This window comes from Chlamydotis macqueenii, chromosome W (genome assembly GCF_036417535.1).
Source record: "Chlamydotis macqueenii isolate bChlMac1 chromosome W, bChlMac1.mat, whole genome shotgun sequence".
Taxonomy (NCBI): domain Eukaryota; kingdom Metazoa; phylum Chordata; class Aves; order Otidiformes; family Otididae; genus Chlamydotis; species Chlamydotis macqueenii.
Genome location: NC_141592.1, coordinates 43,487,148 through 43,501,049, shown reverse-complemented (window position 1 = coordinate 43,501,049; position 13,902 = coordinate 43,487,148). Strand labels below are relative to the sequence as shown.

The window sequence follows — 13,902 nt, the reverse complement described above, 5'->3', positions numbered from 1 at the left end:
CTGGACTACTTTGTTTCTCTAACTGGTACGCTTCCTTGCCAGTAAGGCTTCCTCCTTTATAATGCACAATTAATCAAGACAAAAACCTTCTAATTTTTATTTCCCAAGCCTGTACTCAGTGACTCAGTGTGTTTCTTTGTTGTTGTTGTTGTTTTGTTTTGTTTTTTTCTTCCTCCCCTCCTGGCTGACTTTACACTATAACCAGATTTTCAATTAGCAATAGTATTTTGCACTCTAACGAATGGCAGAGTAGAGTTTTGGCACTAGTGGAGGTGTTCTTCCTAAACAGGTGTGCATCAAGTTACGATAAGAAAATAGAGAATGTGTACCTGCTTTTAATTCAATATGCCTGTGGTGGTTTAGCCCTGGTCACCACACAGTTTCTCGCTCACCCTTCTCCTCTGCAGCGGGATGGGGGAGAGAATTGGGAAGGAAGGAAAACTCATGGGTTGAGATGAAGACAGTTTACTGGAACAGCAAAGGAAAACTACAATAATAACAGAATATAAGGATACTAAAATATACAAAATGAACAATGCAGGATTTCTCGCCACCCGATGTCCCAATGACCGATACAGCCCATCCCGAGCAGCGATCACAGAAACGAAACCGAGCAGCACGCAAAGGAGGGAGAGGGAGCCAGCAAGGTAGGGGGAATGATGCCAGCGAATGAGAGAGAGGTGGAGGAAGAGGATGTCCCCCCCATGGGCAACCCCCACTTATATACTGAGCATGACGTTTATGGCATGGAACACTCTCTTTGGCCAGTTTGGGTCAATTATTCTGGCTGTCTCTCTCCCAGCCTCCTGTGCCTGCACATTAGCGAGACTTGGAAAGCCGGACAGGGTCCTTGGTCTCATTCACAACAACTCCTATCATCAGGGTGTTTATCAACATTCTTCACACCTGAAATCCAAAACACACTGGCCACTGAGAGGAAAATTAACTCCATCCCTGTCGAAACCAGGACAATGCCTTTATAAAATTTCATCTTTTATTATTATTTTAGAAATTTAACTTTTTTTTCTAGTATTTGGCTACACAAGAGTTGTTACTAGTTCTTACTGATCCTCTGCTACTCAAGAGTACTAGTGAAAATGAGACTATATTTAAGAAGCTTTGGTGTGTGACAGTGCTGCTCTTCCTCTTCAGAGTCATTTGAAATCCAACTTCAGTCTCTCTATTTTTCAGTTTCTACCTAAGGCTTCATCAATCTTTTTTTTTTTTTTTTTTTCTTTTCTTTTCTTCTTCTTGGAGAGGGAGGAAACTGTGAGTGCCTGCCATTTTGGAATGCTTAAAACTCCTGAGACTTAAAGCTTGCCAGTCAGAATTGCCTCTGATCAGTAGAAGATATTTGGATTGGGAGAAGAGCAAACAAATAGTTTAGTATAATAAACAAATAGTTTTCCCCAGGTCCAGTCTGTTTTGCCCGTAACGGTAACTTTAAGGATCTCTCCCTGTCCTTACCTCAAACCTCGAGCCTTTTTCTTATGTTATCTCTCCCTGTTCCCTCGGAGGGTGGGGGGAGTGAGAGAGAGACTGCGTAGTCTGGTCCCGATTGGGGCTGAACTATGACGAGCCCCCACTCCAAGAAGATATTGCTGGCTGATACAGAATGAGTAACTGTTGTATTCTGTGTCTGACTGTGGCTGCTAAAGATTGATGCATTTATGTGGCTTGCAAGGGCTTTAAATAATGTGGAAATTGAAGGAAAACTCCTTTGGCTTCCTTCCTTATCAGACACAGCATTGAATCTTAATAATTGCCTATGGCGGACTGTATTTTTTGAAGATGTGTGTACTTATCAGTGGATTATGGTTATGTAGAGAAATCATAATTGATTTTACTTCGAGTTCAGAGAGTACTTCAGGCAAACCTGGGATTGATCAAGAGTTCAAGTGAGAACTCCTTTCTTTACCTCATTCTCCACCTGACCTTTGTTGTTGACATCTTCAAAACTTTAAACAAAATGACAAAATTACTTGATTTGACTTGCCGAGTAATAGTAATACTTGTCACATCTCATAACCAAGTTCTGTAGTTGAGAGAGGTTTGTCCACTCATCTAGTCTTTAATGTTTTTATTTAAAGTAATAAATCCATTATCCCAGAAAAGTTGTTGGCCCTTGAAATGCAGTCCTGTGCAAGTGGAACGACTTTATTTTTACATAATTTAGAAGTTTATGGGGTATTTAAAACCTATAGTGTAGGTGAAGTTATAGAACTGTTTCAAACATATATGCATAGGGTGGATTCCCGGTTTATAAAGTTACTGAATTCTATGTGAAAGCTATATTTGTAAATAAATACATTTATAGTTACATAGCATGAAAAATAATGCTGCTTTAGGAAGACTGAAATATACTTTTAATCTGGTTTTTATGTTCATATGATAGCATTCTGATTTTGGAGCTCAAATAAAATAAGTTTATTAAAATGAATTTTAACAAAAGTCCGTGTTCTGAAAAGTGCCAATTCTGTTCTACCTAGCACAGATCATGATAGAAAGTATTTTTAATGGCCCTCAGTCAGTCATCATGGGTGTACTGAGTGTTCTGGTGGTGTGATGCATTAACTTTAAGTTTTAAAATACTTTATATTTGAAAGTTATATCCCTTTTTTTTTGCTTGTATTTCTGTTAGGATGTTAATAGTTTTGAAGGCCTAGAATAGATCTGTGTGTAAACTATAACTCTTAGTGCAAAGCAACTTTGAACATCCTTACTTCTTGCCCAAATCGGGGCTTCTAAGGTAGAGTTACTTTTCTTCACAGTAGCTGGTATGGGGCTCTGTTTTGGATTTGTGCTGGAAACAGTGTTGATAACACAGGGATGTTTTAGTTATTGCTGAGCAGTGCTTGCACAGAGTCAGGGCCTCTTCTGCTCCTGACCCCGCCCCGCCAGCGAGGAGGCTGGGGGTGCACAAGGAGCTGGGAGGGGACGCAGCTGGGACAGCTGACCCCAACTGACCAAGGGATATTCCACACCATATGACATCGTGCTCAGCAATAAAAGCTCAGGGAAAGAAGAGGGAAGGGGGAGATGTTCGGAGTGAATGGCGTTTGCCTTCCCAAGTCACTGTTACGTGTGATGGAGCCCTGCTTTCCTGGAGATGGTTGAACACCTGCCTGCCGATGGGAAGTAGTGAATGGATTCCTTGTTTTGTTTTGCTTGTGTCTGCAGCTGTTGCTTTACGTATTAAACTGCCTTTATCTTGACCCATGAGTTTTCTCACTTTTACCCTTCTGATTTTCTCCCCCATCCCACTGGGAGGGCGTGAGTGAGTAGCTGTGTGGGGCTGAGCTGCCTACCAGGGTTAAACAATATGAGCTTCATAAAAAAAAAAAAAAAAAACAAAAAAAAACCCAAAAAAACCAACTCAAGTGGCTAAAATGCTAATTAAAATTAGCTTCACGTACTGATTAGGCTTGCTGTAAACTGTAAATTAAAATTTTCTTATACTATAAACTAATCCTTTCTATGTAGAACATCCAGATCTCACTTTTAGCATGTTTCAGAAGTAATACCCAGTTACTCATACCCTTGGTTGAAGAACTAAACATGAGCGTGCTCCAGTATAACTGAAACATCTAGGCTGTTCTTTTTCAAGTCCTCCCCTTGTCCCAATAATTTAGAGGAATTTGAAGGCAAAAAGGGCTCAGTGAAGAGAACTCAAGCTGTTGCCTAAACTTAAATTATTACTCTGTTTACGTCAGTTCTGGTGGCTTTTTTTCTTATGATTCAAACTATATAATACTTACCCATTAACACTGTTTAAAGCCTTTTTTTTTTTTCCTCTCTAATTTAATAGATTAATAGAACAGCTGGTATCTGAAGGGCGTACAATATTTTGTAGAAAAATTGAACACTGTATTTTTGTGGGACTACTGCATAGTCCCTACCTCATTTCTTGGTCTTACTATGGCGAAAGCTGAGTTGTCATCTGTTTCATACAGTAACAGTACTACAGCAAGCCTGTCAGTATAATCAGAATGTCTGAATGTCTTTGGTTGGCCAATCTCTTTCATGAGTCTCCTATATCCCATGAGTTCAGATATATTCCTTGCTTATATGCAAGGCGATCTGATCTGGTTGGAGATGTCCCTGCTCCTTGCAGGGGGGTTGGACCAGATGGCCTTTAAAGGTCCCTTCCAACCCTAACCATTCTATGATTCTATATCTATACAGAACTTTCTTAAAATGTAGAATTTTTAATACTGTTATTCTAATTTTGAATAAATAGGAATAGTGAACTGAAACTAAAAAACTTGACTATGTCCATTGATGGGTGTATTTGGAAGGAGAGATAAAGAAATAAAGATTCATCCCTCACACTATAAGCTTTGTTCTTGTTGTATTGTTCTGGAAATCTACTTTATCCTATGAGCTGATTGAAGTTTGAATATAATTATCATCTGTTGCAGATGAACCGACACGTTCCTTGAGTGGTCTCATTTTGAAGAATAATGTAAAAGCACATTTTCACAACTTTCCAAATGGAGTAACTGACTTCATTAAAAGTGAATGCCTGAACAATATTGGTGATTCCTCCCCCTTAATTAGAGCTACTGTAGGTAAGTTTATTCTTATTGCTGTCTTTCACACACTAATAATGTTACTGATATAAGTGAGAGCTGCACTAGCGAGAGTTATTAAAGTCCCAAAACTGTTTGCTTCTGATAATTGTCACAATTACACCATGTTTTGATGCTGATATTAATCTTCAGTGTGAATATTTGAGCATCACACTTATTTTTGCTTTCTGTTCTCATAAAACTGATTTAGCAATTCAGTTAATATGTCTTGAAATTTGACTGAACATAAGCTTACCTGAATGTAGTGAAATTTTGCTTGCTGCCAATTTTTATACCTAAAAATAGGAACAAGGTAAAGGTCTGTACTTCAGAACTACTTCAGCACTCCACTTGCATCAATGCAACGCTTCTGTTAGCTGATTTCCTCCCTGCGCCCCCCCCCCCCATGCACACTCCTTCAAGGAATCATTATACCATGAGCAACACACATTAACATACTAAGTTTCTGGTTTTTAAATACATTCTGTCAGAAAACAATAGAAAAAGCATGATGATCTGAACATCAACTAGAAGTGGTTTTGTTGCATGGATTTCTGATTTCCTAAATACTGTGTTTTAGTACACCTCTTCCATAACATGCATATTTATGTTATTTTTACTTATTTCTAAGTAATGTTGCTTTTCTGTCTGCTCTTTGAGAATATGATTTCCCCCAATTACTACAATCGTAGTAATTTTCCTTGTCCACTCCAAAAACTAGAAAAACAGTAAAGTAACTATATGTTTAAGTACAGTAGAAACAAACAGGGGTGGGTACAAGTTCAGAAAGGAATTCTGCTTGTATCATCTGATTTTAAAATAGAGGGGGGTAGATTTAGATTAGAAATTAGGAAAAAATTTTTTACGATGTGAGTTATAGAACACTGGAACAGGTTGCCCAGAAAGGTGGTGGAGGCCCCATCCCTGGAAACGTTCAAGGCCAGGCTGGATGAGGCTCTGAGCAATCTGATCTAGTTGGGGATGTCCCTGCTCCTTGCAGGGGGGTTGGACTAGATGACCTTTGAAGGTCCCTTCCAACCCTAACCATTCTATGATTTCTCTTATAAAATAATCTACCAGTTATTACTCCTTTAGAATCCTTTGCTTTTTCTATAGGATTCCTTCTCCAGACATCTAGGTTAAGGACTTTGGACTAGAGAAAAATGTCCATCTCTGTTTTTTCCTGCTGTCTAATCCCTTGTGAAGCTGCTTTAACGTGAATTTTGTTAATGCCTCATTTCCTTAATGACAGTAGAAACAAGTTTTTGAGTGGCAGGTACTTTAGTGATTTCAGGTTGTAGAAGAGTTGTGCTTGCTTGCTTGTTCATAGGAATTGTCAGTGGAGTACAATGAAGCTGAGTAAAGAATATAAGGCTATATTACAGCTCCATTTGAATTGCTGTGGTGGCGGTGGCTGTTGGTGGAGTGGAGTGCAGGCTGCTGTTTAGTTTTGAGCAGTTTATTCTTTGATTTCTCCTAGTAGGAAACACTTGTGAATTAGTAGCTCAATTACTATTGAGCTTTAAGTGATTCTTGCAGGGATTATTCAAGCATATATGAACTCTGAAGGCGCATACCAACTGATGAACTGTATGCTTACATAATAAGAGTTGCTATTTATAGTGTGTTTTGCACCCTCCTGTGTGAAGTACTAAATGCTGGATCCTTGTAGGCTTCTGTCTTAATAGTGAGTCTGTCTTAATAGTGAGGTTGGTCCAGTACTTGCTGGTATCTTGATACTAGCTAGGTGTAAATATATTGCTACCTGCCTAGGCTGCCTCATTAGCATATGAGTTGGTATGTGCAAGTGTGCTCTTTGAGATATGTATGTGCTTTTGCTGTTCAAGCACTATCAATTTAATGAGCCAACCGCAAATAAGATCTCTGGAATTCTGAGAGGAAGATGAGCAAGTACATCAAAATAGCATCAGGGAAGAAGTAATGCAGCCTTTGTAGTCCCTGGCACCTGATGCTAACCAGACAAAAGTTGATACCTTTTGACCAAGATGGAGGCGAGCTGATTAATCACATTCTTGGAAGTCACCTCACTGAGGACAATGAAGGTGGCAATAGTCTATTTTTTAACTGTGATTTGAGACCATATGGTAACTACTCGTTGTTGTGTCCTTATTTAGCTTTTCCTTGTTTTAACCCCAAAATGAGTAACAGTGTGAAAATTCTCTGTGCTATGTGGTACAGGTTTTAAAAAATCCTTGTGCCAACATTGAAATATGGATTCAAGTTCAAAAAAAGACAGCTGCATGTGTTGAGGACCCACAAACTTACCAGGAAATAAAAATCTATTTAGGAGGTGTCTATAACTGTTCTTAAAACGTTCTGGGAATTCTAGTCTAGACAGGACCTTAGTGTAGCTCCCTGCTTAAAAGCAAGCAGGGGAAACAGTTTGAATGTTTAAGAGTAGTGTCAGGACTGGAGAGCTTCATTGCAGAAGGAAAGTGAAAGTTAATTATTGTTCTATGAAGGGAAAATTTTGTCATGAATTTCAACTTTTCAGAATTGAGGAGTTCAGAAATGGACTCATAGTCGGTCCTAGTTTATAAGCAGCCTTCCCCATTCCTGTCACCTAATTGTTTTTTTCCTGGGGTTTCTGTATGTGCTGGAAATGGAATTAGTGAATCTTTGGGCTGTCCTCTCTGCTGGATCTGAATTGACCAATCCCTACAGCTAATCACTGGATGACCTGCCTTAGCGTGCAAGATCTTTGTAGGTATCTCAGTCTTAGGATCTGTCCTTAATGTTTTGTGTAAGCATAGTAAAGTTGTGAACACATAATTTACCATTGGGTTATAAGTTTATTGAATGACAACTTCCCATCCTTTTGTATCATAATAAAGAGGAGGTGACTTGAGGTGGATACTCTGTGTTTACTGGAGGTCAAGATTTGTACAGTTTACTAAAAACTTAGAGCAGAACTTGCCCTGCAGTGTTTGAACATGATTATTTCTTTAATTGGAATTACTTTGTGCTTGACTTCTCACATCTGAGCCCTTCATGGTAGCAGGAAGGAACAACCTGCCTTTGCATTTCAAAGCCCTTCAAATATCATTTGTAACTAAATGTACTTCCTCTTTTTATGCTTGCCAGCTCTTAATAAAACAAGAAATTTCTTAACTCTTTAGATCTTTGAGAGGAGTAAAATGAGAAAAATTACTGTGAAACCTGTGAAGATATGAGATCTCATTTCCTTTCTCTGATTCACTTAGGCATTCTGATAACAACCATTGCTTCAAAAGGGGAATTACAGAATTGGCCTGAACTCTTACCAAAGCTTTGTAGCCTGTTGGATTCTGAAGATTACAATACCTGTGAGGTAAGGAGACTTATTTTGAAAAGGATTGTCATCTAAATTTGATCAATTTTTGCCTCTCTTCATAGATACTATATAGTATTTTGTGTGTGTGTATACGCATGTATATAATCTCTTCAGAGAACAGTGGCTCAAATTTGATACTTTATTCTATCTGCATTCCATGTTCTTAGTGTTCATTCAAATGATTTTTTTTTTCTTTACATAAAAGCATAATAACACTGTAGATGGGTAGTCATAGCATCTCAGCTGAGAAGTGTCCTAAAGTTACCACTTTGTGATGCCCAGCCTTTTAGGCATCATTTTCTCTTACTTAAAAGTAGTATTGTTCATTTTTCTTATAACTTAATCTGGAAACATGATCTGTCACCTCTATATCAGGCTAGCGTGAAATTAACTTTTTTTTATTCACTGTTTATGAAAGAAAATAAATAAATACCAGCTCTACTGGTTTAAGCTACAAGGAGAAAAAAAAGTCTTGTCTGATTTTTAAAAAATAAATCTCTGATCACACAATTTTAATTACTTGATGCTATCTCCATAGGCATGTGAAGTATTTTGTATCAAATAATCCTTAGACATATGACAGTGTGTCCTGGTTTTGACTGGGATGAAGCTAATTTTCCTCTTAGTAGCTGCCATGTTTTGGATTTAGTATGGGATTTTGGATATGAAGAATGTTGATAAACACCCTGATGATACCAGTTGTTGCTAAAGAGACCAAGGACCCTGTCCAGCTTTCCAAGTCTCACTAAGGTGCAGGAAGCTGGGAGAGAGACAGACAGAATAATTGACCCAAACTGGCCAAAGAGAGTGTTCCATGCCATAAACGTCACGCTCAGTACATAAGTGGGAGTTGCCGACGGGAGGGGACATCCTTGGCATCCATCCTTGGCATCCGTTATCCTCGTCTTCCACCTCTCTCTCTCATTCGCTGGCATCGTTCCCCCTACCTTGCTGGCTCCCTCTTGCTCCTTTGCTTGCTGCTCGGTGTCGTTTCTGTGATCGCTGCTCGGGATGGGCTGTATCGGTCATTGGGACATCGGGTGGTAAACAAATGTGCATTGTTCATTTTGTATATTTTAGTATCCTTATATTCTGTTATTATTGTAGTTTTCCTTTGCTGTTCCAGTAAACTGTCTTCATCTCAACCCATGAGTTTTCCTTCCTTCCCAATTCTCTCCCCCATCCCGCTGGGGAGGAGAAGGGTGAGCGAGAAACTGTGTGGTGACCAGGGCTAAACCACCACACAGTGGTTTGACGTGTCATGCTGTTATGCAGTGTTTTAGTGCTGCTTTTTTAAGAAAAAGAAAAAATACGCACTTGAAAATAAGACTCAAATTGACCATCATGTCTAGAGTTCTGTTTTGCCCTATAACAAACCATTAAAGGAAATAAAATCATATATGAAATTAAATTGGGTGCTTCGGCAACTTGTAACTTATTTTTCAAATAAGGACATACTTTAAAGCATTTTCTAAAATATGATTGAATAAATGAGCGTTCAATGCTAAAATTAAAATTAACACTCCTCTGTTATCGACTCATCCAACTTGAGAGCTTACAGATGACAGTATAAACTGCTTAAATAAAAAGTCTTTAAGGATGTTTTCATTTAACTCCATATTTAGTTAACTACATTTACTTTGTTAATTAGCTACATTTACTGTAGTGGTGTGCTAAAATTATCTGTTCTGTAAAAATCTGAAATGTTGCTTCAAAATGTGAAAGAACAGATTTTGTTTGGTTTTGTTGTTTTAAAAAAACAGGGTGCATTTGGTGCTCTTCAGAAGATATGTGAAGATTCTGCTGAAATTTTAGATAGTGATATATTAGACCAACCACTCAATATCATGATACCTAAATTCTTGCAGTTCTTCAAGCACAGCAGTCCAAAAATAAGGTAGGTTTAGATGTTGTACTGAAGTTACCTGTTAAAAATTTATTTACGTGAGCAGCGAGGTTGATATTCTGTTGATCAGTTTGAAACATTTAGGTTTTTTTTTTAATTATCCTGCATGTGCAAATATGAGAAGGCACAGATATTTTACGCATCAGTAATTTCCATGCTTATCTGCCTATTCAATAGATCAGCCTCACCTCTTTATACATCTTCCAAATCTAGAATCTGTCAAGACTTTGAAAATCAAACTTTCTTTTAAGATTTTGCATATTATTATGAAAACTTCAGTGCTGTGGTTAGAATTTCATATTCTGATTAGAAAGAACTGTCTTGCATTAATTTTGTAATGATTGCAGCAATGGGAGACTAAAAAATTGTTTGCTGATAATAGTTTCTGAGTTCTTGCAGAAAAATATTTTTCTGCTTTTTTTTAACTGCACCAAAACTTAGAAAGCTCCTTATCTTTCAGCTGGATCAAATTAAATGGGTTCAACATCTTTTTACTTTAATACTGTATTAATCTGTCCAAAGTAACAGAAGTATAGGGTAGAAGAAAAATTACAGAATTAACTTTTTATTGCTTATATTTATCAACAAGAACAGTAGCTTTTACCCTGAAATAAGCCAGCAATGTGTCCTTGCCACAAAGAAGGTGAATGATATCCTGGGTTGCAGTGTTGCCAGCACAAGGAGGTGATCCTTCCCCTTACCCTCCAGGTGAGGCCACACCTGGAGTACTGTGTCCAGTTCTGGGTTTCCCAGTACAAGAGAGACATGGAGCTACTGGAGAGAGTCCAGTGAAGGGCCATGAAGATGATAAAGGGTCTGGAGCATCTCTTCTAGGAGGACAGGCTGAGATAGCTGGGACTGTTCAGCCTGGAGAAGAGGAGACTCAGGGGGGATCTCATCCATGTGTATAGATACCTGAGGGGAGGATCCAAAGAAGATGGAGCCAGACTCTTTTCAGTGATGTCCAGTGGCAGGACAAGAGGCAGCGGGCAAAAACTGAACCACAGTAGGTTCTGCCTTAACATCTGGAAACACTTTTTCTTACTGTGAGGGTGACCAAGCACTGGCACAGGTTGTCCGAAGAGGTGGTGGAGTCCCCATCCTTGGAGATATTCAAAAGCCATCAGGATGTGATTCTGTGCAACTGGCTCTAGGTGGCCCTGCTTGAGCAGGGGCATTGGACAAGACGACCTCCAGAGGTCTTTTTGACCCTCAACTGTTTTGTGTGATTCTGTGAAATGTGTTTTTTAACTCCTGTTTGAAAATTTATATTGAAAGATTCTACAACTTGGAGGCGACGATTATTGCCAACAGTAGTAGATGGTGAAGACTAAAATGAAGAGTATAACTAGGAATATATTATGATAGAATTTAAATAAGATTTAGAAACTCACCTAAAACAGATGCATATTAAGAAAAATATATAACAAAGCATGAACTTGCACTTGTGCAAAGATAAGCTTAATACTTCATTGGAGCTGGAAAAGATGGAGAAAAACCTCCTTTTTTCCTTATCACGTTAAACAGTCTTTCACTTTTTGTATGCTGTAATGTTTGTGGCTTTGAGATAGTTAAACCCATTTCAACTTTAAAGCAGATCACCTGCTAACCCACAGCCTGGTTTCAGTACATAGTGCTGAAGTATGAAGAATATTAGTAGTGTCAGTAAAATACTTTATATTTAAATCTGTCAAGAGACAACTTTGGAACACTTTTATGAGAGTGTCTTCCAAGGAATGTCTGAACAGACTAGATATTTGGAGTTACATTAATAAGAATAATTGAATGGATCTTCAAAGGCTTTTAAAGGTAGATTTGCCTTGTGCCTTTACTTATGTAGTTTGACTTTTGTATCTCTGAGAATTAAAAAGACTTAAAAGTAATAACTTCGCATGAAGTGGAATAGAAGAACCAATTCTTCACTTTTAGTATGTGTCTACCACAAGTGTTTTAGTATGTATCCTAATGCAACTGTGTATTTGGTCTAAGCTACAACTATATTACTGATGCATATTGGTCTCATTAAATACTAAAAATATTGCTAAGACAGTTGGATACTTAGCAACAAAGAAGGGCATGCTAAAATTTCACCATGTTGACTTGTATGAAATTGTTAATATCAGAGAAGATCAATAATCATAATATACTGAAAAAACAATATACTGTTGAGAACAAATGTGCCAGGTATAGTCATCCTGCTCTGGTTTTTATTTACTGAATACTTTATTTCAAATTATTTATTAGATATATCGGAGTATAAGGTGGTACTTAAAAATATGGTTTAATAATTTTTTCTTGGTAACAATATGGATGTGCAGATTTATTCCCTCTTGCCTATAGATGATGCTTGTACAATGTGATTTGCTTCCTAATGTTTTTGATGCCTACGTACAGTTTAGAAAATGTTTAATGAAAAATGTGTATTTTAACTGTTCCATTTGTAGATCTCATGCTGTTGCATGTGTCAATCAATTTATCATCAGCAGAACTCAAGCTCTTATGTTGCACATAGATTCTTTTATTGAGGTGAGTGTACATTTTTGGTTGGGGGGGTTAAGTTAAATTACATATCTAATTTATCAAGATCTTTGAATAATGTTTTATAACCACCACTACCCCCAAACTTCACATTCTTGGCTTCTCATTCTTAGCTTAAATCCCTATGGATTGAAGTTAATTCTGTATGCTTATGCTCAGATTAGTCTAAGCACTCTCCCAGTTCAAGAAATAGTATTTTGAAAAATACTTCCTTTTTATAAATAGAAGAAACTCTTGTTGCGTAAAGGTACTGGCAGCAGTCTGTTGCTTATCTGTGATGGAGAGTTTGGTACGGGGCTCATCATGTCACTTCACTGAGTCTGGATGATGAGTCTCTCTGAATACTACTACTGAATGTGGATTAGAAGGGTGATATTCTGGGTTATCTAGAGTATTTTATCTGCTGCTGTTATGTACTGAAGGAGTTTTCTAGCTTCAGAACTTCATTAATGTTTAGGGGAAAAAAAAAATTCAGGAAATAATGTTCTTGTGTCTAGTGTACACATGACCAAAACACTGGGTAACAATACACATAGAGTCTGAAGAGCTCATTTGCTAAACTGTATGTCTTCAAGAAATAATATAGTATTCTGAGATGTGGAGTGGGAGGGTACAGAAGTACATGTTTGCATACTTTAGTTTGCCAGTAATGTCAATTTAAATACAAGTTGAACTAGATGAATTGAGGCTTTTTAATTGGTATTATATTCCAACAGAATCTTTTTGCACTGGCTGGTGATGAGGAGCCTGAAGTACGCAAAAATGTTTGCCGTGCTCTGGTAATGTTGCTGGAAGTTAGAATGGATCGCCTGCTTCCTCATATGATTAGTATAGTTGAGGTGAGTCTCATTTCCCAGATTGCATGTGGAAACATGTTTGGGGTTGCAGAAATAATAACAAATTAACATCATTCATCAGAACAGGTACGTTACTCTTGCACTTGCCTACTCTTCATTTTCCTTCAAGACTGAGTTTGTAAAAGTTTCTTTTTAGTTAACGGCCAACTTGACATTGTGTTTCCACCCCTGGGCCAGTCAATTCCAGGTGTACTAGACACCCCTCCAAGTGACAGCAAGCTGTGGCCTGCACTCTGCTGCCAAAGGGATGGAGAAGAACGCCTTGGCGATATCCATGGTGGCGCACCACTTGGCTGCCTTGGACTCCAGTTCATACTGAAGTTCTAGCATGTCTGGCACAGCAGCATTCAGTGGTGGCGTAACCTCATTCAGGCCACGATAGTCCACTGTTAGTCTCCGTTCTCCACTAGATTTTCGCACTGGCCATATGGGACTGTGAAAGGGTGAGTGAGTCTTGCCGATCGCTCCCTGGCTCTGCAGTTGACGAATCAGCTCATGGATGGGAATCAGGGAGTCTTGCTTGGTGTGATATTGCCACCAGTGCACAGTTGTGGTAGCAATTGGCACCTGTTGTTCTTCAACCCTCAACAACCCCACAATGGAAGGATCCTCTGACAGACCAGGCAAGGTGGACAACTGTATCATTTCCTCCATTTCCCAAGTACCTACACCAAAAGCCCACTGGTACCCTTTTGG

General features: G+C 38.4%; 1 protein-coding gene across 1 annotated transcript in view; it reads left to right on the top strand.

The window, feature by feature from the left end:
* The window catches only part of LOC147596720 (transportin-1-like), a 78,478-nt gene that overhangs the window by 31,446 nt on the left and 33,130 nt on the right, over positions 1 to 13,902 (top strand). Inside the window, exons 3-7 of the mRNA XM_086769527.1 lie at positions 4,422 to 4,571; positions 7,796 to 7,902; positions 9,669 to 9,802; positions 12,256 to 12,337; positions 13,066 to 13,188. Coding sequence (XP_086625653.1) covers positions 4,422 to 4,571; positions 7,796 to 7,902; positions 9,669 to 9,802; positions 12,256 to 12,337; positions 13,066 to 13,188 — 596 coding nt within the window. The remainder of the gene's footprint in view (positions 1 to 4,421; positions 4,572 to 7,795; positions 7,903 to 9,668; positions 9,803 to 12,255; positions 12,338 to 13,065; positions 13,189 to 13,902) is intronic.